This window comes from Triticum urartu, chromosome 6A (assembly GCF_056163025.1).
Source record: "Triticum urartu cultivar PI428250 chromosome 6A, HENAU_Tu73, whole genome shotgun sequence".
Taxonomy (NCBI): domain Eukaryota; kingdom Viridiplantae; phylum Streptophyta; class Magnoliopsida; order Poales; family Poaceae; genus Triticum; species Triticum urartu.
In genome coordinates, this window is record NC_141878.1 from 39,266,942 (window position 1) to 39,294,568 (window position 27,627).

At 45.4% G+C, this 27,627-nt stretch overlaps 1 protein-coding gene and 1 pseudogene across 1 annotated transcript; one reads left to right on the forward strand and one right to left on the reverse strand.

The window, feature by feature from the left end:
- Positions 1-2,915: 2,915 nt before the first annotated feature.
- LOC125514854 (structural maintenance of chromosomes protein 6B-like) overlaps positions 2,916-27,627 on the forward strand; it is a 33,317-nt pseudogene continuing 8,605 nt past the window's right edge.
- Positions 18,067-21,240, reverse strand: LOC147963641 (uncharacterized). Its single transcript, XM_087527620.1, has one exon. It carries the CDS (start codon positions 21,238-21,240, stop codon positions 18,067-18,069), a length of 3,174 nt encoding a protein of 1,057 aa, XP_087383746.1.

Below are 27,627 nucleotides of genomic sequence, written 5' to 3' on the forward strand. Positions count from 1 at the left end.
GGGATCGTACGCCCAAGAGGTGGACACTTTGATTTGCGAGAGTTGGATGGAGATAGCATAAGATCCAATGAAAGGTGCCGAGCAAAAATGATCCGTCTTTTGGACAAGAGTTCATAAGAACTTTCATGAGCGAATGAAGTTGGGTCTTTTACATCTGTGTCCCTAACTCGAACCCACTACTCAGATTTGCCTCTAATTTCGAGGCCTGCTCAAATTTGCCCTCCTCCGTTATGTGCCCTTACAGAAATGCCCTTCCGTGCCGTTTCCGTTAGGTCAAAGGGCTTTGACCATTTTCTAGATGTTAGTCGGACATTTTGCCCCTGACTCCATGTGACACTTACATGCAGGACCCATTCAAAATAAATAAAAGGAAAACTAGGATAGCTCAGATCTACCATGGGTCACCCACTTACACATGGGACCTACCAAGGAAAAAGAAAAATACACTTTCCCTCATCCCTTCTCTTTCCCGGCCGTCAACGGATGTGCTCGCCGTAGGGAGGCAGTTGACCACGCGGGGAGGGCGCCAGCCATGCAAGCTACGCGAGGCGCAAGCTCACCGTGCTCAGTAGGGTGTGGATGCACGCACGCATGGCCAACACACAGCCAAGGTCAGTCATGGCGGCCGGCTTCGAGTAGGGGGCTCCGGGCACAGAATCGGGCAGGGGATGATGAGAGTAGGGGTGTGAGATTTGCTAGATGACTTGAGAGAGGCCGGGTTGGTGAAGAATGGCTCATGGCGGCCGAATTTAGGATGGGAAGAGCGACGGCCTTGGCATAGTTCGACGTCCCGGGCGTTCGTCTACGGCAGCTCCAGGCCCGATTCACTGCGCAGGACGGAGGGCAGGCACTCGACGAAGCTCATGGACATGCTCGTATGGCTGGATTTGGACTCCGGCCGCGGTGGCTAACGGCGTCGTCGACCGAAGCTCTCAGGCGCTCTCAGGCGATTGCTCCCATGATAGCTCCAATGATAGCTACGGGCGACGACTCCACCCCTTCCGCCGGACGACCCCGAGCCTCCCACAGCGGCCCTCACACGCAGGTGCCTGTCCCTCGCCGGCAACGGCCACCGGCCGAGCCGCCAAGCCTCGCTGTGACCACGTGCGAACAGGAGTTGACCCTGACATTGGGTCCAATGGCCCACATGTCATGGAGAGAGAGAGGGAGACATTTTTTTGTTGGTGGGCCCCACATGTAAGTCTGAGAGAAAGAGGGAGTTTTTTTCTTTTCCTAGGTAGGTCCCACCTATAAGTGGGATGTGCACATAGGGGCAAAAATGTCTAGCAAATGTGAGGAAAACGGTCAAAGTCCTTTGACCTGACGGAAACGGCACAGAAGGGCATTTCTATAAGGGCACCTAAAGGCAGAGGGGTAAATTTGAGTATGCTTCGAAATTAGAGATAAATCTGAGTAGGTGGTTCGAATTAGGGAAAGAAATTCAAATGGCCCAATGAAGTTTGCTCCCTACCAATTTGCGAGTAGCCGCAACATCAATTCAATCCAAAAGAGATGGGGGTTCATCCAACAAGTGCAATAAATATTTGTGCCGCGCTTGAGGACGTTCAAGCACGTCCCGTGAGTGGGCTAGGCATTGGTGACTTGGTATGAACCTCTTTTTTATCATGTGTCCTTTCATGTCAGTATGCCATTTATGTTTGATGCATTTTGTGTCCTTCCATGTTACAATTGTGGCCGCATCTTTGATTGTGTAGGCATTCCAATCTTTGGAAGCCTTCAAGGTCCAACACAAGAACAAGCCGTTTATTCTCATGCATTGTTGGTCGCTCATCAAAGATTGCCTCAAGTTCAAAGACCAAATATGGCGCTCATAAGAAGAAAGGAGGGAAGGCGGCTGTGGGTGATGAGGGAGACTTGCTCAAGAGGCCGAGGGGCAAGACAACTCAAAGGCTGATGTGAAGCGTGATGCGTTGTCCATGGCCTTGCAAGGAACTTTGGAGAATGTGATGAGGCAAAATGGAGTGAGGGAGGAGAGGAGGAGCAACTGAATATATACATAGATCTACAAACGAAGAAGCTTGACATGGAGAAGGCCGTAAAAAGGAGGAAGCTTGACATCGAGGAGGCCGCTCAACTGAAGAAGCTTGAGATCGAGAACACCAATGCCGAGACCAAAGCAAAACAGGTAGCACTCGCGTTCATGAGCGTCGACAAGAACAACATGTCACCGAAAAGGACGGCTTGGTTCTCGAACCTGCAGAAGGAGATGTTCACTTGTGACGGCCTGAACTAGGTGAGACCTCGGCCGCGATGGCCATCCATTTTCAAGGCTGCTGGCTGGTGTGCCGGTCGCTGGCTTTGTTGCCGGCGTCAAAAACTTGTCCATTTTAAAAGTTGTCTTCTGTGTCGGCTGCGGGCTTTGTTGCCAGCCCCAAAAACTTGTCTATTTCAAAGGCGAACTAGTGTGCCTGCCACTGGCGTTATTGCCAGCGTGAAACTTGGATGACCATTTTGTAGGCCGCTAGCTTTGTTGCCGGCCGATATGAATTGGCGTGAATGCGGCCGCTGGCGTGAACTATGGCCGCTGCCATTTAGCTATATTCTTTGCTCTTTTCATATTTGCATGCACACGGAAGAGGTGCGGCCGAAGATGCGACCGTGCGTTGTGCGCACATCCGGCGTATTCACAAATAAGGATAAATACGGTCTTATTTTTCATCCTAAATGGTTGAAAAGCGAACGAAACAGACGATGGTTTGGGGTGCGTTGGAGACTTGGCCTGAGATCGCCTCAACTGCCGCTCCGAGTTTTCGGGAAGTCCGCGCCGTTCGGGCCAGCTCCTCTCTCAAATTCGCAGATGCTAGGAGCTGCCGCCCCCCACACCAGAAGTCCAACCCCCTGGAAAATCCCCAAATCTCCGCGAACCGCCGACGAGGAGCAAGGCGGCGGCGGCGATGGCGGGGACGATCTCCCGCATCCGGCTGGAGAACTTCATGTGCCACTCCAGCCTCGACATCGAGCTCGGCGAGCACGTCAACTTCATCACCGGCCAGAACGGCAGTACGTCTCCACTCGAACCCTAGCTCCCCTCCCCCCATCCCCCGTCCCCCTCTCATCAATGCGCCTCTTCTTCTTCATGCCGGCGTAGGCGGGAAGAGCACGATCTTGACGGCTCTCTGCATCGCCTTCGGCTGCCGCGCCAAGAACACGCAGCGGGCCGCAACATTGAAGGAGTTCATCAAGACTGGTTGCAGGTCACGTCTGCCTTCTGTACCCGCTCACATCTTTTATTTTATTTTCTGCAAATAACTATCGATTGCCGAGTCATTGTCCAAAAAAGAAAAGATTTTGCTTCGAGGATAGCTTTTCGTTGGGAATAGCTGCTGTGTGGTGCAAATTCCTCTCGTTTTGCAAAACATTTAGAGCTTGTTCGTTTAATCCCTTACCCAAGGGGACTGGAGAGGTTTGAAGGGGATTGGGGAGGAATTTGACTTACAGGGGATTTAATCCCTCACAATCCCCTTTACCCCCCTTAAACCCAATGCAACATAACAAGTCCTTAGGAATATTGAAGGCTAGGCAATCTCTTCGGTTGTACAACATGCATTCCTGTACCACAGAACAAGTTACCTGTCCAACCCTTGTCCGTATCCTTGCCATTGCACATGACACTAACAATCTTCAAAATTTCTTACCTGAAAATCTGCTGGGGTCATTTTTAGACCATGCCACAGCTGTATGCTTCAGAGAAAAGAACAGAGATCACAGGACTTATCAGAAAACTGAAAGACCGGTCTTGTTTTATCGTATTAATTGATGTATTTTTCAAACAGGGCACCAACTGTCACACACCAAATTGTTAATATTAACAGAGTAAGTGAATTGTACTCTGCACTAGGCAGATTGCCAATAATTTCACTTTGCAGCATGTGCCATACGAACACATGTTTGAAAAGATCCATAAAAGTTCATACATGTGTATTATGGTATGAAATGTGTATCTATAGTTTTGGTTAGAAAAACACAATTTTGGTTCAAAATTTCATACATGTTCAGAAAATCTGGACAACGTTCTATTTCCAACCGGGATCACACCCCTTTCCATTAATTGCTTAACGGAAGTACAGCAGTCTCAATAGTTTTTACAGCCATCGCCCATTGGGCTACTAGAAAACGACTAAGCAAAAGGAGACCGAAAGGGGAGAGCGAGTTGGAGCATCAATAGGAAACCCGCAACAAATGACTCTAGAACGAGTCATCCACCACGGGGCAAAAACCTGTTGACACCAACCATCCCATCCTCAAAGCGAACAACACGAAACGAACATCCCACGAAACCAGGAAGCCAAGTACGGGACACCACCACCAAAAGGAACCACCGAACATCTCAGCGGGCATCAAACCCCAGTGAGATCACAAACTTCTAAGTCTACTGGGCAGAACAACTTCAAGCACCATTTCCCAGCATGAGCCTCCCCTGGTAGCAGAACGATCCGCCAACGAAGCAGCCACGCGCACCATCTTCTGCACTCCAGCCTGGACGTTTTCCTTGTCGATCCCTTTCAGCAGACCTGACCAATACATCAAAAAGGAGCATGCAGTGAAAACAGCCTCCAACGGGGAGCGAATGATACATTTGTCAAACGTTGCCCTGTTACGAGTGCACCAAATGCCCCAACAGACAGCAGCAATAATAGTCATGTAATGCTTTTTACCACCAGGAAGATATTTATAGATCCATGCCCAACTTTGCCAAATGGTTTTAGGAGTGCAGGATGCTCCCAGGGCTGACCCAATCGCCCCCCAAACAGACCGAGCAAACACACACCCAAAGAAAAGATGATCCGCAGATTCAATATCATGGCAAAATGAACATGTTGGGTTCCCGGGCCAGTTCCTTTTCCGCAAGTTGTCCCTAGTAGGGATGGCATTCTGAAACAGCTACCAGAGGAAGATTTTAATTTTCAAAGGAATCCTAGCTTTCCAGATCAACTTGTAGTCAGGTCCTGACAAATCTTTTTCTAACCACTCATAAACAGATTTCATGGTAAAAACCCCCTTGCTATTAAACTTCCGGACAACATGGTCAGGAGAGCCATTCAAAGGAAGCTTTTTGGCCCCATCCACCACACGAGCCCATTGATCGGAAAGCTCCGCGAAGAGATTGCGCCGGAATCCCATCACGAAGTTATTAGCGACAAATTTCGCTATGGTGCAGTCCTGATCTTGACAAATATCAAAAAGAATAGGATAACATGTTTTCAGAGGAGTCTCAGACAGCCAGGGGTCATACCAGACCCTAGCCAGGTCACCCATGTTAATGCGGATTCCTCTGCCCTCCATATAAACCTCTTTAACTTCCATAATAGCTTTCCAACAAGGGGAGTCATTGAATCGAGTCTGTACATTAGCCACCGTCTTGCGTTTAAGATACCAGGCCCGTACAATTTTTTGCCACAACCTGTCTCCTGACTCCAATTTCCACCACCATTTAACAAGGAGACTAATGTTCTGCTTATGAAGATCTTTGATACCCAATCCCCCTTTCTTCTTAGAACGACAGACCCTAGCCCATTTGACCCAATGATAAGCCCGTTTATCTTTCTTCTTCCTCCAAAAGAAACGTCTTCGATGTTTATTCATCTTCTCAATGAACGTTTTGTTAAGGAGGAACATAGACATGAAATAAGATGGAATCCCATCGAGGCTAGAGTTAACCAAAGTTAATCTAGCACCAGACGAAGCAATATAGCTTATCCAAGCTGCCAGTCTTTTAAGGAGTTTGGCATCTAGGAAATCCCAGTCCACAGTTTTAAGCATAGCATACGTTACTGGGACCCCCAGATATCTCATAGGAAGCTTACCAATCTGGCACCCAAACATCTCGGCATAAATTTGGTCAATATCGTTATCCCCACCGATTGAAAAGACCTCACTCTTATCAAAATTAATTTTAAGCCCAAACATCAGTTCAAACAAATAGAGAAGCAGCTTGACATTCAACGCCTTGCCCACATCATGGGAGAAGCAAATTACTGTGTCGTCTGCATACTGCAAAATCCCCACTCCCCCTTCAATGAGATCAGGAGCTAGCCCTTCAAACAACTTATTTTTCTGGGAAGCCAAGACCATCTTGGTCAGACACTCAGCGGCTATATTGAACAGGAAAGGGGAATGAGGGTCACCCTGACGCACCCCTTTGGCGCTTTTAATATAGGGCCCAAGTTCATCGTTAATCTTGACACTAACCGTGCCATCTTGAAGGATCTGAGATACCCACCCACACCACTTAGGGCTAAACCCTCTTTTGCTATGACAATCAAGAAGGAAGTCCCAATTGACTTTGTCGTAAGCTTTTTCGAAGTCCAGCTTAAGAACAATACCCGTCCTTTTTTAACATGGGTATAATGCATGACTTCATGCAAGGATAAAATCCCATCCATAATGTTCCTCCCTTTAATGAAGGCATTTTGCTGAATGCTAAACAATTTGGGGGCATATACACTCGCTCTCCTATCCATGACCTTGGTGATCAGCTTATAAGGGCAACGCAACAAGCAAATAGGTCTGTATTGTTGAATTCTATTAGCCTCGGAGGTTTTGGGCAGAAGGGTGATAATGCCATAATTCAAATGCTGCACATCAAGTTTGCCTTCATGAAATCACTCAAAAAGACTAAAGAGGTCCATGCAAACAACATCCCAGCAGTGCTGGTAGAACTCAGCAGGAATGCTATCGGGGCCAGGCGCACGATTAGGCTCCATAGCAAAAAGAGCAGCTTTGATTTCCTCTAGGGAAAAGGGTTTAATTAACTCTTCATTATCACTCGAGGATATTTTTTCCTCATTAGACCACAAGGAAGCGTCAACACTACACATATTGCCAGGTGCAGGTCCAAACAACTCCTTATAGAACCCAGTAGCATGTGCTAATAAATTTTTGGTTCCTTCGATAATAACTGAGCCACATTCAAGAGAACGCATCGTATTTTTCCTATGTCTCCCATTAGCCACTTTATGGAAGAAATCAGTATTATTGTCACCTTTTAGCAGCCACCTTTCGGTAGGCTTTTGGTGCCAGGATAACTCCTCCTCTGAGTAAATATTATTGAGTTCCACCAGGATATTAAGTTTTCTCATATATGCCTCCCCACTCAAATCAGATTTCTCTTCCAAGAGCTCCAGCTCTTGGAGTTCCAGCCTAAGTATATTTTTCTTAATCCTGATATTGCCAAAATTGTTAGAGCCCCACCCTTTAAAAAATTTCTTCACCCTCTTCAACTTGATATTCAGAATATCAATAGGGTTGTCCGTGTACACAGGTTTAGCCCATATTTCGGCAACCAGAGGGAGGAACTCTGGGTTGCTCAACCAAGCGTTGTCAAATTTGAAACACCTATTGCCTGGGGCCCTAGATGAGGCCACCCCTCCATCCAGTAACAGAAGATTATGATCAGAGAGGTCCTTGACCATCTTCGCAATCGACACTAAGGGATATAAATCTTCCCAGTCAGTAGACATTAATACCCTATCAAGTTTTTCTAGAGTAGGATGCTCATGTTTATTAGACCAAGTGAAACAGCCACCAGCCATGAAAATCTCCCTCAAGCCCAACAAATGAATAATGGCATTAAAAACATCACAAAAGTGGGATAGAGAAGTCTTTTTATTCTTTTCCCCACAATGTCTAATGATATTAAAATCACCACCCACCAAATATGGAGTGTCAACTCTATGACAAAAGGAGGACAACTCAGCTAGAAATTCAGGTTTATTCTCATCCTGAGCAGCACCATATACTACCAATAAAGCCCACTTGCATTTCTTAGCTTTATCAAAAAGATTGATCTGTAGTATATATTTGCCACGCACCACGTCTATCACTTCAAGTGTTTCTAGCCTCAAACCACATAAAATCCCACCAGATTTCCCAATCGAAGGAATCCATTCCCACCTGAATTCAGAATGAGGGTCGAACCTCCTAAAAAAGGAGGGCTTATAATTCTTTTTCATGGTCTCTTGCAAACCAATGAAATCCACTTTATTGGTATTAATGATATCAGTGAGGCAGGAAGCCATACCACTTTTTCCTGCCCCCCTACGATTCTAGAAGGCCCCAATCATTTATAACGTTTAGGTTTCTCTCTCACCCTGGTAGGCCTACTAGGATTCAGAGTAGCCCTACCATCAGCCTCTTTCTTTTGCCTCCGAGTCACAGGTCTAACTGTGATGTTAGGGGACGAAATCACTACTTTATCCTTCATAGGGGACTTTTTCTTCTTTCTTCTAGAACGAACAGGAATAAATGGGACATCATCTCCCGTGTCCTGATCTTCCCAGGTTAAGGAAAGAGGGGCAGCGTTACCTAAGCCATCTTTGATGGTGATATCCGTAGGGTTGGTTTTTTTCTCATGAAGCAGTTGTCTAGATGTTTCAAGTTCACGAAGAATATCAATAGTATTGAAGTTATCATCAGGTATATTGACCCCCATAAGAGAAGCACGTAACATGATAGCAGTATTGGACAGAGCAGAAAATTGATTGCCATTAGAAGATGGGGGAGTACCTTCGAAGTTGCGCTTCTTCAGCCGATCAGCTGCCCTCTGCTCCACCCTAGCAAGCTTCTGGTATTGGTTGCGACCCTCAATTCCAGACACCTCACGCTGCATTTCATGAACAGGAGATCCAGTAGGAGACTCAATAGTATACATACTGCGAGTCTCACTCCCCTCTTTAGATCCATCCTCCGGCTCAACAACCCGAGGCATATTAGGCCATGCCACATAATCTGACAAACGAAGGATAGTATTCGCATCATTTTCTCCATCATAACACATAAATGCAGGCGAGGGAGGGACAGGAGTCAAAGACCAAGCACCCGGATTCTTTTTCCCCTCATACCTCGGAGAGCCACCCAAGGGAGCTTTTTCATCCATACCAAGGTTACTTTCTGTGCTCACATCAGTCTGTCCACAGGAATTCAAAGCCTCATGCTCATCAGCCATAGTATGAATCAGAAGCTCGGTATGATTCTCTTCATCAATCTCTTCTTCCTCTTCATTTTCGGAAACAGCAGACAACCGAGTGGTGGCAGAATAGTTCTGACAAAAGGAATCCCCAACAGCAGAAGCACTTGTCCCTCCTTGCTCATATGAGGTGGAAGCATGGAAATCAAATCTCGCTTTTTTAGGAGCAGAAGGAGAATTACTGTCAACGGGAATGGAGTATTGACTCGCAGCAGGGGCCCCCACTACCAGACGTTCCACTTCATAATAGAAATCATAGAATTGCTCACCCAACATTCCTTCAGCAGATGGTTGAATTTTATCCACTTCCCTGCATCCCAGAAGAATGCAGGCATACTCAGGTTTATGCAACGTAGCTTTATCCACTTCCAGAGTGACCCCTACCACTGCCCCAGCATATGAAACATGTTGAACACATCGTTTCTCCAAAGGGACATTTCGGACGCGAACCCAAGCTTTCTGCAGATCAGCTTTGGCCCCTACAGATGCTGACCAAGGAGAAATGGATACTATGACAGAATCATCGAGAATAGGAAGTTTTTTGCCATAGCAGCAAGCTCTTTCAACCTCACGAGCATTAGGAAACCTCATCACAAACTGCGTAGGACTGATTTGGCGCGCAGTGCAACGCCATTTCTTAGGCTTTTGCGCAAAGAAGCCATTAAACTCATTCTCAATGTCTTTCACAGAAGCCACGCCCTTCACCAGAGTAATCACCACAGTGTTAGTTTTCTCACCAGCCTGCTTATTCGCACATCAATCAGGGATGAAGAAGAAACCCTGACCAGGGGATTGGAAACCGCACATGAATGGGACACATTCCCATGGCTAAGGAATCTGACACAATTGCGCCATGTGCCCAAGTTTACCACACTTCTCACATCTAATGGTAGGACAACGAGGAGCAAAGTGACCTGTAAGGTTGCAGTTGAGGCAGCGTTCCTCCGCGCCCTTGTTGACAGGAGCAGGCGGAGCTGGTGGGGGAGCCAGATCTCCGTCTTTCGTCGCCGTCTTCGTGTGCGTAGGCCACTGGTCCTTGGAGCCCCCACCTTGCATCTTCACCGCCGCATCCCATCGATCTCCAGTCGCCGCACCTCCAGATCTGGCGCCACCGGGTGGCGGGGGGGTTCGTGCGCCGCCACACCAGATTACGTCCCTGGCTAGATGAGGCCTGCGCGCGCCCCCCGCCGGTGTTGCCGTGGCCCGCGCCCTCGCGACCCCCGAACTTGCCGCCGCCCCGATCCGCCATCTCTTGAGATGCAGCCGAGCCGCTCGCAACTTGAGCGAAGGATCGCACGTCCCCGGCAACCTTCCCTGGCCACCACTGGAACGAATCAGCAGGTGGATTAGAGGGAGGGGAAACCCTAGATCTGGCCCAGAGGTGGAAGAAGAGATGTCGGAGGTGCGAGTCGCCCGCTCCCTGGGGTGGGGGATCTGCACGCGTCTTCTTATCCTTCCCGTGCCCTGCGCTGGGGTCCTCATGGCAGCCTGATGGCCATGGATCTGGCCCTCCCTCCCCCAAACTCGCGCCAGGTGGAGCGCACCGAGGGGTGGTCTGCCGCCATGCCCCACCCCCATGCAAGCCGGCCCCAGGAGCAGCGGGGGGCATGCATGGCTGGGGAATTCGCCGGTCAACCCTGACCAGGTGACACGGAAAGGAGATGGCATCGCCGTCATATACGCCTTCTCCTTCCCGGAGCGCCCGCGCGTCTATCGTCTGCCCGCCGGCGTCGAGCAGCACCAGTAGGAGCGCCTTGTGTCGGAGAAGCAGAGTCCCTGGCTGAAACAGGATCGAGCGCCGCGATCGGAAATCAGGAGCAAACGAGACCTCCCATCTCGTATCATCAGGATCGCCCGCATCGCCCCCCTTCCTCGACAGCCGCTCGCCACGTGCGCCGAAGTCTCCGCTCGCCGCCGCGCCGCACACGGTGCCCGCGCTCGCCGCCATCGCCTAGCTAGGTACTAGCTCTGCACCAAATATTTGTTGCGAGTGCCCCGGTCCAACAGCGTTCTATTTGCTCGGATCACACAGTATTCTTTTAACAGAAAATCTGTAGGTATACATTCTGCCCTATAATAAACGTGTAGCATAATTACTTGAAGATTTTGATGGAAATATCCAACAGATAGCCTGCCTATTAAAAGCAGACAGTCTCTGGGGTTAGACCTTTGCAAATTGGTGAAATAGCGGCTGAACCTGCTTGTTCACCAAAGAACAAAATTATATTAAACAATTCCAAATGGTCAACCACCGGCTGAGTGACTGAACAATAAATCAGAATGTTGGCTGGGTAAATGACTGTACAGGTTCCAGTAGTTATCATCGTCTTATGGATGATTGTGGAGCTGATTTCTGCATCGATCACACTTAATATGTTTCTACTGTACAACCTCTGGTTAATGGTTTTGCATTTATCCTCCGACTCTCCTATCTCTCTTCCTGTGATCTATTGAAAAATAGTTTATTCTTTAAATCACAGCTATGCAGCAATTGCTGTTGACATCAACAACCAAGGGGAAGACGCGTTCAAGCCTGACATATATGGAAACTTAATTAAATTGGAGCGCAGGATTACCAAGTCATCTAGTTCTACTATCTTAAAAGATCAACATGGTACACATACTTGATCCTTCTTCCTCCTAGTTGTTGGTTGTGCCTGTCTATTGTAAGCATTTCTTCTGCAAAGTTGTTTAGACCTCTTTTAGCTGTCATATTAGTACTTTGTCAACTTGTATTGTTTTAAGGGTAATCGTATTTTTCTGTGACCCTTAAGAGTTCTCACGTAGTTGTATTTTGCTATTCAGAGATGATACATTTCTGAACTTAGGATTGTTGAATTTCTTATTTGATTATCCATTCTTGTGTCCTGGCTGCATATCTTTATTCTATTTAAGACTATTTCAAGTTTTAATATTAAATTATCACATCTTTCACATCCTTGGTTCTATCAACTTTTCATGTTGGCAAAAGACCTATATGTTCGTTGTGCTTGACTTATACTGTACATGTTTGCATGGCCGCAGAAAATCTCCCTTTTCACTTTATAATTAAATAAGCTTTACGTGTCCCAGGCCTTCATTTACATGTTGCATCCATTTCCATACATTATTAAATGCTAATTTGGGATGAAAAGAAACAATGTAGCAATTAATTTTATTCTTTTTCAGAGGATTACTAGTACGTATTTTCATTATTTTACTACAAAATATTATATTTTGACAATTGTTTTACTTGTGCTGGAATAGGGAGGAAGGTGGCACATGGCAAGGATGATCTTAATGAGATAGTCGAACATTTTAATGTAAGTCGCTTGTTTGCTGATGTGTACTATATTGTCAGTAGTTATGTTTCTCTCATTCAGTCATTTGTTCTGTTGTTTACTTTCTGTATTTGGTAAAATATGCAAAACCGGTGTAGATACTGATGGACCCTCTCATCTACCTTTCGTCGCCGCACTTTTGCCTTTGTTTCTATAGGAAAAAAAATGCCAGGTGAAGATGTTTTTCATACAGATGCATCTGCAAGAAGAGACCATAGCGCCTTCCTCCCTAGTTTTGCTCTCTCGCCCCACCTCAGCTACGCTATTGGTCTGCTTCGCAATCACATATCTATCACCCCCTTCCTCTTTTTTTTTTGTTTGAGAAACACAGGATAGCCGCAAAGACTCACATACAAACTAGTACATACACCCCTATGAACGCACACACCCTACTCCTATGCGCACCTCTGAGGGACCGAGATTGACGAAGTCAGCACATGCACCTCGTATTCGACGGGCACGTCGTCTCCCACTAAAAGAACATTGCCAGAAAAGTGTGCAATATGGGCTCTGGTCTTGGTGATCTTGATCAATGGTTGCTCCCAGCTAACACAGCATGAGTCCAGTTTGGAAACCTTTCACATGATATCTCCTTGAAATCTACTTTGATCTTTATGCATACACAGACTCGATTTGACATGATTCCTTTGAACCAAACTAACCTCCTGAGGAGCAACATATCTATACATGTCTACAGCTAACTAATCTCCGTCATCGTATCTCAGGCGCAAGAACCTCGGAGTGTAAGCTATTGGTGCATCATTAGTTTTTATATATAAGCGTGGTAGTATCAACACCTGCAGTTTGTTTTGTCTGTTTTCACTGCCATGCATCAGCATTATTCAATCATTCATGATATGTGCATTGTTTATAAAGCAGCCTGCTTCAGACGTTCAAGAGTCGCGTAAGCGATAAGGCGCCCTGGCAGCACCTTAGAAGTATGCCCGCTTAGGTGCTTAGGCGCCCGCTTTAGGCGCTTAGGCATCAGTTATGCGTCAGAGCGGGTGGTGCTTGCTTTAGATCGCTTTACCATTGTAAACCATGGATATGTATCTCCCAAGTGTTTTTGTTTTTGTACTATTCTGTGGAAGTACCTTATTAGAATCTAATGAATGTGTTATATTTCCACATCCTAATGCGTACACAAATTTTCAGATTGATGTTGAAAATCCTTGTGTAATTATGAGTCAAGACAAAAGTAGAGAATTTCTGCACTCAGGAAATGACAAGGATAAGTTTAAGGTAATCAATTCTTTCAGTTTTCTGCCAATACCATTATATCAATAAGTGTTTCCCTAGTTTTGTTTTATGTGTTGGAATATATATGGTTTGATGAACGTGAATGGAATTGTATAGTCGTACTCTGCAGGGTTTCCATGGTATTTTGTTCGCTTTTAGATGTACTCAACCGTGAAGCATGCCTTCAGTTAGTCAGTTTGTATAATACAATGATTGCATTTCATTTGCCTCTCGACGTCTTTCCAGTTGTGCACGTAACCAATTAGCATTTTTATATATTCCAATCGATCATCATATGAGAACACGACACTCTATGTATTCAATGCCAGACCAGATATATTTTGGTAGCTTACGACTTCATATGAGTGTATGACCCGTGAACTGAACTGCTATTTGACGCAATGTTGTTTCTGAGTTGAGCTCATAATTCTGCCTTATACCTGTGCTTGCTATATCCCTTCTCTGATATAACTCTGAGCATTATTCCTTTTCTTTCACTGTCCATACATTATGTCCTGTCGCAGTTCTTCTTCAAGGCTACTCTTCTTCAACGACTCAAAGAGTTGCTTGAGACAATAAGAGATCAGGTGCACAAGGAAGACTCTGATGTTCAAGAACTGGAGAAGTCAATTAAGCCAGTGATGAGAGAACTTGATGAATTACGAGAGAAGATAAAGAATATGGAACACATAGAAGAGATAGCACATGAAATTGATAATTTGAAGAAAAAGTTAGCCTGGTCATGGGTTTATGAAGTTGACCAGCAAATTGAGGAACAAACAGTGAAACTCCAGAAACTCAAAGAGCGAGCTCCTTTATGCCAAGAAAGAATTGACCAAAATGCAGTGAGTTGTGTCCTTTTTACTGGGAACTCCATTGTGCCATTGTATCCTCTAGAGTAACAAGTGTGTTTTTACCGTATTTTTTTGGTAAACCAAAATAAATCTATGCAAGCTTGCTTACGTCACATACATCTATTGCCAATTTTAATGCCATCTGTTTGACTATGGGCAATTTCAAGTCATATTTGGCCAATATATTGATGAATGAGTGAACTACAGCATTAGTGTACCAAAACCATCCTGTATAGTTATGTTTGAAAATACATATTCTAAAATAGTAAGTTTTTTTTCCTATCAGGTCTTCAGTGTTGGTGGATCATTTACTAAATTGTTTTTTAATCTTTTAGGTTGTTATAGATAAACTGAAGAAAGAACTAATTGAAAAGGTAGAAAATCTCAGATCTTTGGAGGGCAAGACTTGTGAAGAGAACAACATGAAGAAAAGTATGGAAGATAACATTGCTGAGGTATGTGAGTAGATGATGTACCATCTGGTATGCTCAGGAAAAGTAGCTGTATCTGAAACAATAGGTGGTAGAGCCACATGCAGCTCTATTGTCTTTGTACATGGAAGTAAAAAAGTGATGGTCATGATAAATGTAGCAAATTATGATTGTCAAGTCTTTGCAATCCTTCTGGTTGTCATATCTTTGTGTCTCCAGTCCTTATTAAACCTATAAGCTCTGATGCTGGTCATTGTTGCAGAACTAAATCTGCAGTAATTTCTGGCTTAGTGATATGTTCATCTTGCCTGTGTCATAACATTTGCCTCGAAATATTGCCACTCATCATGAAGTGTTGGGATTCTATCTATTTGAAATTTAAGGATTATATGTTTGGTAATCTTGTTTGAAAATATAATGCGTGCATGTAAATTTATAGTCATATTCTCTCCTCATTTCTGAGTAAACACTCACACTAACTGATTCCTTATGTTCAAGACATTGACACCATGGGCATCTATTGCTATCGAAATGATTGTACAATGATTTAACTTGTCTTTCTTAACAATTGTTCATGTTCCTTTCGTTTACAGGCTGTGAAGCGGCAGATAGAACTAGAGGCGGAGCATGAGCGTGGTGCACGGATGCTACAGAGAAAGAATGGCCGCCTGAATCAATTGCAGGCACAACTTCGTGATCTCCAAATGCAGCATATGCAATTTACTCAAGTGAGCTGTTCTCCGAAACCTATAAAAAATAAATTCACCATACATGTAGTAGATAGTGTTACTCCCTCTATCCGGATATATAGGGCCTTATACATATTTTGAGATTTACTTTGACCATTGTTTACACCAATACTATATGATATGTGTTACAAAAATATATTGTCGAATTTGTATTTGAAAGAATATTCCAGTGATATAATTTTTATATCATGCATCTAATATTAGTGAAGATAAAGTAGATAAAGTACACTGCAGTTCACCACAGCCTGCTGTGATCACTAATATTATTGATCCTATTGATGGTCAAAGTAAATCTTGGAATACCTACTGGCCCTATACATCCGGATGGAGGGAGTACAAAACATTGAGTCTGGCGATCACAGCAGCCTTCATGAATTGGTGAAGATAAAGTACATTGCAATTCACAATAGCCTGCATGACAGGCTAATATTAGATAGTACGGCTGCTGTAGCTACAGCATGGCTCTAAGGGCAGCCCCAGTGCACTATATCTTACGCTATATCTAATGACATTAAATAAATGTTTACATATAGCAGTCTTAGTGCACTATATCTTAGTGTTGTATATAAAACAACCCTCATTTAGTATCTTTTGTGAGAGAAAAGTTATGAGATGTCTTAGATTTGGTGCTAAGATATATATCCAGATTGAGATATGGTTCCCCTCTATTTCCTCATTAAATAGAGTGTCGCATCAGATTTTTACCTATGACACTTTGTGAAGATACAAGCATTGAGAGTGCCCTAAAAAGTGCACAGCACATCACAGGATGGAGCAGCGAAGGAGTGAGCTGCAATCTGGACCCACAGCAGCTAGCATGGAGCAGGGGAGCCAGAACAACAATGGGAGAACATGGTTCTCAATCTGATGTACATACGCGTCAGTGCTATGGTGCCTTAGGATTGTAAGGCGTAGCTCTCGCCTTAGACATTTAGCACAGGACTACCATAGAGAAGTTCCTTGGCTTTCGCGTGCGCTGCCTCTGCAGCGCGCTCCCTCCTGCGGTCCACCTGCCGGCCGCCTGTTACGCTCTCTCCTGCGGGTGTTCGCTGATGTTTCCTTCTGTGCTGCCGTTGCCGCCGCTGCTTTCCAAGGCCGAAGCTGTCCGCTGCTCCCCAAAGCTCTGGCCTTCGCCCCTTCTGCTGCTTGCCCGCTGCCCTGCACATGGCTCTCCCTACTTCTGCTACTAGCACTGCTTTGCTGCTGCGTTTGCTCGTGCCGCTGCTTCTGCCCAGTGTGGCTCTCTCTGTCTGCTGCCCCACGCGCAGCTCTTCCTACAGCTGCAGCTAGCATACTTGCCTGCTGCTGCTAGGGTACTACTGCAGCCGCTGGTGTACTACTTCAGCTGGCTCCTATGTGTGCATTAGATTCCTGTAGCAAAAAAAAAGTCGTCCGGCATCTGTTTTCCCTCGTGGATGTTCTGTGATTCTTGACGGTGGTCTTTTCGTCGACTCCGTCTCGCACATGCACCTGTATTGGTGTTGCGTGCTATTTCACTAGTTGCTATTCATTGCTGCTCCTCGCCGGCATCTCACCTGCACGGCCTCATCCGCAGCCTCCCACGCATCCATGATGGCTCTTGCATCTTCATCTCTTGTGTGCTTCCTAGCTTCTAGGTATATATTTTTTGCTGCGTCCACTAAATCAGTTGCTATTTCATATTTGTTATGTCATGCTTGTCCACCAAATCTTGATCCGTGAGCCTTCCTTTTCTGGTCCTGGTCCTTTCTATACAACTTTTGTGGCCTTTTCTAGTCCTTATTGTTTTCTATAGGATTTTGGTGTCCTCTTTTTGCGTTGTCTGTTGGGCCCAGACCCGTACGCTGAGTACTTTCCGACGTACTTTGTAAGACACAATTCCGACTACCTGTGCTTTCGGCCGTTGAGATACACGCGTACGTATACAAGGAGCAAGCAGGCAGACAAGCTGGTCAATGGATTCTTGACGTGAACTAGTACATGCACATGCACGTATGAAACAATCACGCCGGCTCCTTGATCGCTAAAGCAACTCGCCAGGAACTCACGCACACACGCGAAACAATACGAGGCGCCGATGGATAGCAATAGGTGCGTGTCGCACCTAATACTTTATTTCTTTAATCTGAGTTAATCTTACAAGGGTATACCTCCGTATATATAGTATCCAGGACCAACTCAATCTAACCTAGCCGGTTACCAAGTCCTAGTCCTAGTAGTACTATTAGGTGATTGTACCATGTCCGAGCCGGACAAGGCCGCACATCGTGGTTATTTCCAACAATCACCCCCCTAAACACGATGTCCTCACATCACAGCTTGGACGCCGATCCTTCGCCGCATCTTCACGAACTTCTGTCGTTCCAAAGATCTGGTTAGGATATCTGCAAGCTGGTCATCGGTGCAAACATAGTTGACATCAATCTTACTTTCTTCCACGCACTCCCGTAGGTATCGATACCTCGTATCGATGTGTTTCCATCTACCATGATGACACACTAGATTCTTTCACAGAGAGATTGTAGACTTGTCGTCAACGTTGAGCACCACTCGTTCTGGTTCCTTATCTGTGAGGTCACCGAGTAGTCTTTCTAGGCACATGTCTTGACACACCGCGGTTGCAGCTGCAATATACTCTGCTTCACGAGATGATAATGCGACCACCTTCTGCTTTTGTGATAGCCAACTCACTATGCTTCCTCCCAAGAAATATGCCACGCCCGAGGTACTTTTACGGTCGTCCACATCTCCTGCCATGTCGCTATCACTATAGCCAAGTAGCTCCATCATCTCCTTCTTCTTCTCTCTCAAATAGACACAACCGAAGTTTGTTGTCCCTTTGATGTACCTGATTATATTTTCCACAGCTGCCCAATACTCCATCGTGGGTGCTTCCATGAAGCGGCTCACTATGTCAACAGAATAGGCCAAGTACGGTCTTGTATTCGTGAGATACCTCAGCTTTCGGACCACACTTCTATACTCTGTTGCATCAACCGCGGGTTCTTTACTCTTCTTGCTTAGTATGAGATGAGGCTTCATTGGAACATGACTTGGATTGCAATCTTTCATGCCACAACTTTCAAGTACTTTCTTTGCATATGCCTCCTGGCATATTGTGATCCCCTCCGGCTTTTGCTGTACCTCGATCCCAAGGTAGTAATTCAAGAGCCCTAGATCAGTCATCTTGAATAGCTCCTTCATTAGTAGCTTGAAGTTTGCAATCACCTCTTCGTCTGCTCCAGTTATCAACAGATCATCCACATATATGCCCACTAATAGACGATGCCTTCCTTCACCTCGCTTATACATTGTATGCTTCAGTGGGGCTTTCTCAAATCCAAGAGAAATCAATGTACTGTCAAGCTTCATGCTCCATGCCCAAGGAGCTTGTTGTAGCCCGTACAACGCCTTGTGTAGCTTCAATACCTTGTGCTCTTCTCCTTCTTCGATGAACCCTGGTGGTTGCTTCACATACAACTCTTCTTCTAACTCCCCAGTCAAAAACGCAGAGTCCACATCCATATGATGTATCCTCCAGGATTCTTGAGCCGCGAAAGCTATAAGTAGCCTCACCGTGTCCATCTTTGTAACTGGGCCGAACACTTCTTCGAAGTCCACACCTTGCTCTTGCATGTATCCTTTAGCCACGAGCATTGCCTTATGCTTCACCAAGTTCCTTTCGGTATCCTTCTTGACTTTGTATACCCACTTGAACTCTATGGCATTATGTCCGTTGGGAAGATCCGCGAGCTCCCATACTTTGTTGTCTCGGATCGACCTCAACTCCTCATCCATAGCACGACGCCAACACTCTTTCATAACTGCGTCTTCAAAATTTTTTGGTTCCTCGATGTGCAAACATCGTTGCCCTTTACTCTTCATCTTCACCGAATTTATTCGAAGCGCTTCCTCTGATTCATGTGGCTGTTCTTCTGTCTCCAATGCTGTCGAAGACGTCACATCTTTTGAAGTTGCCAAACCTCCCTTTACTGGCATTCTAGCCACATCCAAACTGCTCTCTAGAGAATTTGCAACAGTAGATGGGCTGATCTTTTGAGGCACGTCTATTTTTCTTAGACGTTGCCCACCTTGTAGTCCATCCACTAGGTCATCACGTGGATTCCTTAATGTGGTTGTTGTATGCAGCTTGTAGTGGCCCGCTCCTTCTGGCACATGCGGAGCTGCACAAGGCCATGCAGCGCCTCCGTCGCTGCTACTACATACGGTTGCTGCTGGGCCGCTCAGTGCAGCACCCTTTCCAGCCGGCGTAGCGTTTGTTGTGCTATCAAGCAGACCTGACACGACTGATTCGAGCCCTCCTGGCCGAGCGACGCTTCCTTTTGGATACTGGTTTGTCTGCACCATGTTCCTATACGAGTTTGACATGTCCCAGCTCGTCACGCCGTCCTCAGGCGAGACGCCCGCGCTCCTTGCCGCTCCCGCATATGATTTTCCTGGTGGGTCCATACCGATCTGCTTTGTGTTGTGAACTTCTGACATCACAACTTCGCCTTTTTCTAGCGCGACCACACCATCACGCATTGTGTCATAGACTTCTGGCACCACGTCTACACCTGAACTTACTGGCGTGACCACATCATCACGCCTTGTGTCATGGTCTTTTGGCGCCACAACATCGCCTGCTTCTAGCGTAACCATACCGTCACACCTTGTGTCATGGTCTTCTGGCACCACAATTTTGCCTGGGGTTACTGGCGCAGATGCACTCACCGGATCCGTGTCCAGTTGATCATGATCATCTGAATCCTCTTCGTCCACTAGCTCGCACATCAGCATCATATCCCCATCGTCTCCTTCCTCGGCCATGAGAGCCCGTTGCTTCGGTGCTTCCTCGCAGTAAGCCTTGAAGTGGCCGAGGAGGCCACACTTATGACACCTCACTTTTCTGATGTCAAACTTCCTCCTCGGTGGTGCAGGCGCATCCTCGTCGTCCGAGTCGGCGAAGTTCTTTCTCGCCGAGCGCTGCTTCCCCTTCCCCTTCTTCTTGCTGCTGCTCGTGGATCCACCTTGCTGTTCTTTCGACAGGGCGATCCATTGCGCCTTTGTCAGCATCAGGTGCTCACTCGCTTCCGCGTCGCCGAAACTGAGACGAATTCTCTTGTCATGGGCCTTGAACCTTCCGACGAGATCCTCAACTGTGAGAGTCTTTAGGTCGAGACATTGTTCGATCGACGTGACAATCTGGATGTAGCGTGCCGGCGCGGCGCGCAAAAATCGTAGGACGATCGCAACTTCTTCTAGGGTTGAACCATAGCTGCGTATGCCGTTGACGAGGGTCTTGAGACGGGAGGCAAACTGATCAACCGTCTCACTTTCATCCATCTTCAGGCACTCGTAGCTTCTCATCAGAGACTGAAGGTGTGCTTCCTTGACACGGTCATGACCCTGGTGCAGGATCTTAATGGTCTCCCATGCATCCTTCGCCGTTTTCTTTCCGACGAGGTGTTGCAGCACATCCTTCGGCATTGCGGAGTAGATCGCCGTTAACGCCTGACGATCAATCCGGTACTTCGCCGCGCCCTTCGCATACTCGGCGCCGCCGGGGTCCACGGCTTCCCAGAACTCAGCCCCTTCCATTGCGACCTCCATGTTCATCGCCCATAGTGCGTAGTTCTCTCGATCCAGATGGGGGAATTGCGACACCCCCACCATCGGCATCGGTGCTCCCGCTGCCGTCGTCACGATCTCCTTGCCTGTGTTCGACATGATCCTTTGAGTGCTTTCCGAAGATCACGACCGACCAAACTAAGCTCTGATACCAATTGTTGGCCCAGACCCGTACGCCGAGTACTTTCCGACGTACTTTGTACGATGCAATTCCGACGACCTATGCTTTCGGCCGTTGAGATACACGCGTACGTATACAAGGAGCAAGCAGGCAGACAAGCTGGTCAATGGATTCTTGACGTGAACTAGTACATGCACATGCACATACGAAACAATCACGCCGGCTCCTTGATCGCTGAAGCAACTCGCCGGGAACTCACGCACACACGCGAAACAATACGAGGCGCCGATGGATAGCAATAGGTGCGTGTCGCACCTAATACTTTATTTCTTTAATCTGAGTTAATCTTACAAGGGTATACCTCCGTATATATAGTATCTAGGACCAACTCAATCTAACCTAGCCGGTTACCAAGTCCTAGTCCTAGTAGTACTATTAGGTGATTGTACCATGTCCGAGCCGGACAAGGCCACACATCGTGGTTATTTCCAACATTGTCAATTTACACCCATTCTCTTGCCCCCGAGCTTCTTTCGCCGCGGGTTTTCATGGGCTATGATTTTGTGCGCAATGCTTCATTCTCTTGTGTGCCATTGATAACCCATCTTCTCTTCTTACTTATCCTGTATGTTCTACTGATGCGGTGTCTTCCTTCGATGCACCATCTTCTCTTTATCCCCTTTGACTTGACTTGACAGGTTCTGAAGGCTCTCCATGCCACAATGACACTCTCAAGATGCGGATTCTTAATTATCATTTCTTTTGTAGTGTTACACTTCTTCAAATTCATTGCTATAGAGCATTTGAGGGAGAGTGTTAAGGAGTAGTCATATTGTTCTAGGAGTCCGTATTAGGCTATGTTTTCTTCCTTGTACCACAAGTCTTGTGTAATTCCCCTTGGGCTATGCAATAGATATAAGTTGCATCCATAACCCCTCAGAAAAATCTTAGTAGTATCATAAACTAGTTTGTTTTCAACAAGGGAGCATCAGTCCTGTTAACTGGACTAATCACGTTTTTGGTTTTCACATGAGCTAACAATTACCACATTGTACCTGTTCCTCACAAGAAGTTTGGCTATCTCCTAAAAATGAAATAATCGGTGAACCTTGATATCGGTTGTTCCAAAAGACATTTGCTTGATAGAATGCCTCTTGATTTTTTCTGTATTTCCTTGGCTTTGCATGTTTGATTTAGCTATTCTGTCTGAATCATGTCTTTATCCATCTGTAGGCTGAGGATTCTCAAATGGAGAAAGATGTGAAGAACATACAACAACAGATTGATTATCTTCATTCAAATGTTACAAGGTCATTCAATTGTACTTCTTACTTTGCTTAATCACATCCAAGTAAAACTTCTTGGTTGTTTGATGCCACCTTGTGTGCCATTCAGGTTAAGAGAGGATGAAAAAGAATTCACAGAAGAATTATCAGGCATCCAAAAATCTACCAATGAAATATCAAAAGAGGTATCTTAAACTCAATGTGCTACCAGAAATACCGCTTTCCTGCATAATGAACTTTAAACTCTAAACACAGTAAAAGTGATAATGTTACTCCATCCACTCCAATCGCAAATAAGCCACATTTTGAGCCATAAACATTGATAAAGAAAGTTCCCTAACCCATAAATGTGAATTGTATTTTTAGTTTTATATTAGAAGTATTTCTTGAGGAATCTACTTGTGCCATTTTCCTATGGCCTAAATGTTCATCATGATATTGTTCTGCCAGTTTGGAAAATAGTTAATCAGCAGTAACTTATTTTTAACTGGAGGAATTGTTTCCATATCTATTATTTACTGTAATTATATTATCTTTTGTATTGTATAGTTACTTAGTGGCACCCATTCCCTCTATTGATGTATGAATGTGGGTATATATGTTTCAGATAATGTAATTATGTATAATGTTATTCTTAGAGAATATGTGTTCTGGATAATGTTATTCTCAGATAATATCTATCTTTTTTGCTGGTTCCCATATGTTTTTATTTCTTTCTGTTCCCTATTAATGCTTATAATGTGGAAAAAAGAGAGGCAGAATGTGATCATGCACAGTAATAATTAGGCTTAAATAAACATTTTCATGCACATGTCAATGCTGAATAGATTTTATTTCAATTTCCAAATAGGTTTGCACATGACACATGACACACAATTTATGATAGAAAACCATGTACATGCTATGCCCCTTGCTCATAGTTGACACTCTATTAACCCTGTCTGTTTATCACATTTCTTCCTTCTGTTGAACTTTAAGAACTGCTATCATAGCTCTACTTGTTCAAAAAGATATTTTAAGTGAGGCTGGAACTGCATAGTTAGGGGCAAAATACATCTGGGTCTAAGTTCGATTGCCTGTTTAAATACGTTCTCCTCGCATGATTTCAAGCTCAGAATAATCTTTGGCACAGTATTAGGTACCTTTGAAGAAGTGTTCGCCCAACATTTATCTAAAAAGCATCACTTATAATTATCCACACTATTTGAATTCACAAGTCTTCTGTACTTTCTTGTGAAGTTGGCCACCTTTTTTCTGCACTGAAACATGTGGGTCATGTATCATTTATGCCATTAACTTTTATTTCACAGATAGCTGAAAATGATAGAAGGATAAAACAAGTAAAATCTGACATTGGAGACCTTCAACTACAGCAAAGTAATAAGGTATATTCTCTCTTTACAGTGACCAGTAAGCAGTAGATGCCCTTTTCTTAATGATCATAACCCTGCTTCTCAGGATGTAATTGATTTTAGTAGCAACTGGCAACTGCTCTCTAAAATATTTTTTTATATACAATTAATGCTTCATCTTAGGTAACGGCATTTGGGGGACGAAGAGTTCTGAAACTCTTGGAATCAATAGAGAAAAACCACAAAAGATTCAAACGCCCACCTATTGGTCCGATAGGGGCTCATCTGGTATGAAAATACCAATTATCATGATTCTTGTCTTGAATATGTACTAACAATACCATGTGAAGTAACTTGATGCAAATGATAATTTGATATATCACTTAACACATGTTCTGATCTGCTGTATTCAGCAGTAAACTTCATTAATCCACATTGCTTATATTATTATACTGTATTGTTTTATTATTTATAGCATGTCCCTTTAGTTTTCTCATCTTTTATCTGTTTATTTATCCACGGCTTAATAGGTGGCAGCCTAACTAGTGTTCCTAGCTACAGGTCAATGTTGTGATGTTGAGTTCCCTTAGTGCAGCTGCATTGGTTCTTACAAAGTTCTTTTTTTTTAAAGGTCATCGGAGGGGGGGGGGGGGGGGGGGTAAAACCATACCTGAATCATTTTCATTTATTCGTATGCGGAAGGGCACAAACTCGGGTAGGGGTGGGGGTAGAGATTTAGGAGAGAGCCGGAGGGGGAGTCAGCTGGCTCGAACCGGTAAACAGTCAAGCCAGGCGTCCACATCACCCCTGGGGCAAACGACGGCCTCCTCGTGGCACAAGCGCGAGAGGCGTGTGAGAGAGGAGGTGTCACTGTTGAAGAGCATCCCATTGTGGTGCTTCCATAGCCACCACCAGTAAAGGAGAACGAAGGTTGATACCAATCGCTTAGGAATAATGGGAGGGGGACATGCGTCCTGCAGAGATCGTACCAAGGCATCGTAAGGTGTTGACGCACCAACAAACTCCCAGAAGCACTAGGCGAAGGTGCACCAGAAGACTAGGTGATTTGCAGCCCTGCAGGGCGCCTTACAGGGTGTACTACCGGCCTCGACAGCGGATGTGATGCTTTTCCAGAGCAACACACTCTAGGTGTTGACCAGGCCCTGAACCAGTAGCCAACTCAAGAAACGAACCTGGGAGGGGCTTGGCTCCACCATACAAAGTCGTGGAAGGGGGCAACCACCTCACCAAAAGAGCAGTGGTGGTGGAGCTAGGTGGCATGGAACCCACGTACAGGGGAGGTACGTACAACGATGAAGCACCCCGAACGTCAGTCAAAGTGGACGACTGAAACTCGTACAGAGGCACCAGCAAGGCATCAAGCTGACGAGCCCCATCGGCGATGAGGCGGGGGATGAGTTGGGACCGCACACCTCCAGCAAGGCTGCAAACATCGAGACCACGACGCTCATCACATGCTGAGAACAGGGCGGGCACAAAGCTACAAAGGGGTCTGAGGGCAGCCAGTTCTCAAGCCAGAAGGAGGTGAGTTCACCATTGCCGACTGCAACAAAAGAGATGACCTTGTAGAGCGGCATGAGCTTGATGAGAGCACCTTAGTGGCTCCCAGGAAGCCGCGCGACAGTAAGCATCACAGACCGGCATCCCGTCCAATGTCGCGTAAGTGTAGCCGATGCAGGAGCTTGACAAGCAGGAACTTGTTCTGCGTCGTTAGGTCCTGGACGCTTAGGACTGCACATCTGAGTCCAAGCCACGAGGTACTAGGCTCCAAGGCTTTGTCGGAGGCCGGCCCAATGCAACATGCTGAGGGCCTGGATGATGGACAGAGAGAGCTCCTAAGCAACCATGGCATATGTTAGTGAGGCATCCAAGACCGCGTTGAGCAGGATCAGCCTCCCTCCAGCATTGAGCAGCTGAACGCACCATCCCAACATGTACTTGTCGGCTTTGATCAACGCAACAAAGGCGGCGAAGGCGAGTTTCTCACATGAGAGGGGGAGCCCCAGGTATATTTGGGGGAACCCCTCAACCGCGCTACCCAAGCAGGATTGCAGCGCCGCAACAAGCTCATCGCCGACATGCATGAGAACCATGGTGCTTTTGTGGAAGTTGATGATGAGATCGGTTGCAGCAATGGACATGTCGAGGATGACCTTGAGCCAAGCGAACGCATGCACATCAGCACACATGATGATTGATGTATCATCGGCGTATTGCAGCACCGGAGGGGATGAACCAGTACGACACCATGTTGGATCAACCGTTGCAGCACATCCATCCATCCATCACTAGGGAATATTGTTGAGGAGGACGGTCGAACCGGAAGAGTGGAAGATCATGTGCATCAGGTCCAGAATGCCGCGGGTGCCAAGGATAGCGCGCACACTCCCCAATGGATGGAGCAAACAACCTTGGCGAAGTCTAACTTCAGCACAATCGTCGACACTTTGTGCTTGAAGCAGCACTGGACCGGCTCCAGAAATTCTCTGAGATGCTCTGGCCGGCGATGAAGCCAGTTCGGTTGACCTTGATGATTGCTCTGATTTGCTTTTGCAGGCGAGTGGTCAGCGCCTTACAGATAGCCTCGACATTGCAGTTTTCACCAACCCTACTATATTACTGTGACCGGGCATCGATATTGCTCTTCCTTCTATTCTTCCTAGCATCTCTAGAGCTTGTGTTGATGGAGGGGAAATTTTGGTCTATATTGAAGAAAAATATTTAGTAATTAAATAAAGAGTCAAAAGAATAGAAAATATTTTTGAAATAAACTTGATCTTCCATTTTTCTTGTAATTTTTTTCCACAAAAAGTAAAACCCTAGTTGGCTTCTTTTAGAAAGAAAAAACAAATTTTTTGACCAAAATAGTGTGAATAGTGACCTATAATAACAATAAATTTTGTTTCCCCCTGAAGTTATCATTGGTTTTTTATTCGTGAAAATTTACATACTAGTGCAAAAGAAAGTCAAGTTTATTCTAAAAATACTTCTAAACTTTTTTCAGTTTTATTTTATTTATTATTATTTTTCTCATGTGAGGTGTATATATACACCCAGGAACCAAAGGGTATTTCCCTCGTGTTGACTGTGTAAAGTACAAAAGTCTGTGTATATCTCCCAAGTGCTTCATATTAGAATATGGATAAGTCTTGGGCCTTCTGGTCATTTGTGCATTGCACAATAAGGACAGAAGGTTTCCCTAATCTTTAGGACAATCTTGTTTTCTTTTGGTACAACGGAAAAAAAGATCTAAACCTAATCGGTATTGATACAATGTTAGAAGAATAGCAACTTAATCTATTGCCAAGGATCTAGGGCCTTATGGTAGGAGATAAACTAGGAATCCGAAATACAAAAAGGTAAGAAACTCATTACAGTAAGTAGCTCTCTCTAACAGCCTCAATGTTGACTAGTCTTTGCATCCTGAGTTCTTGACCCAATCAGTTCATTGACCCCTTTAGAAAATTAAGCAATTCTATTGATTCATTGGAGTAACTGTAATAATATTTCTTCTCGTTGCATCAAATAGCATGAATGCAAAATCAATTTGTTTTATGTTATCCTGTAGAAATAGAAATGTAAGATTTAAATGATCTTACCAGGGATGACTCATTTGCGGTTGCCACTAAGTTGCAGTAATTATGCTTGCAGTCCTGGT

Excerpts from the sequence above, each read along its gene's own strand:
- LOC147963641 (XM_087527620.1), bottom strand. The coding sequence starts at position 21,240 with ATGCCGATGGTGGGGGTGTCGCAATTCCCCCATCTGGATCGAGAGAAC.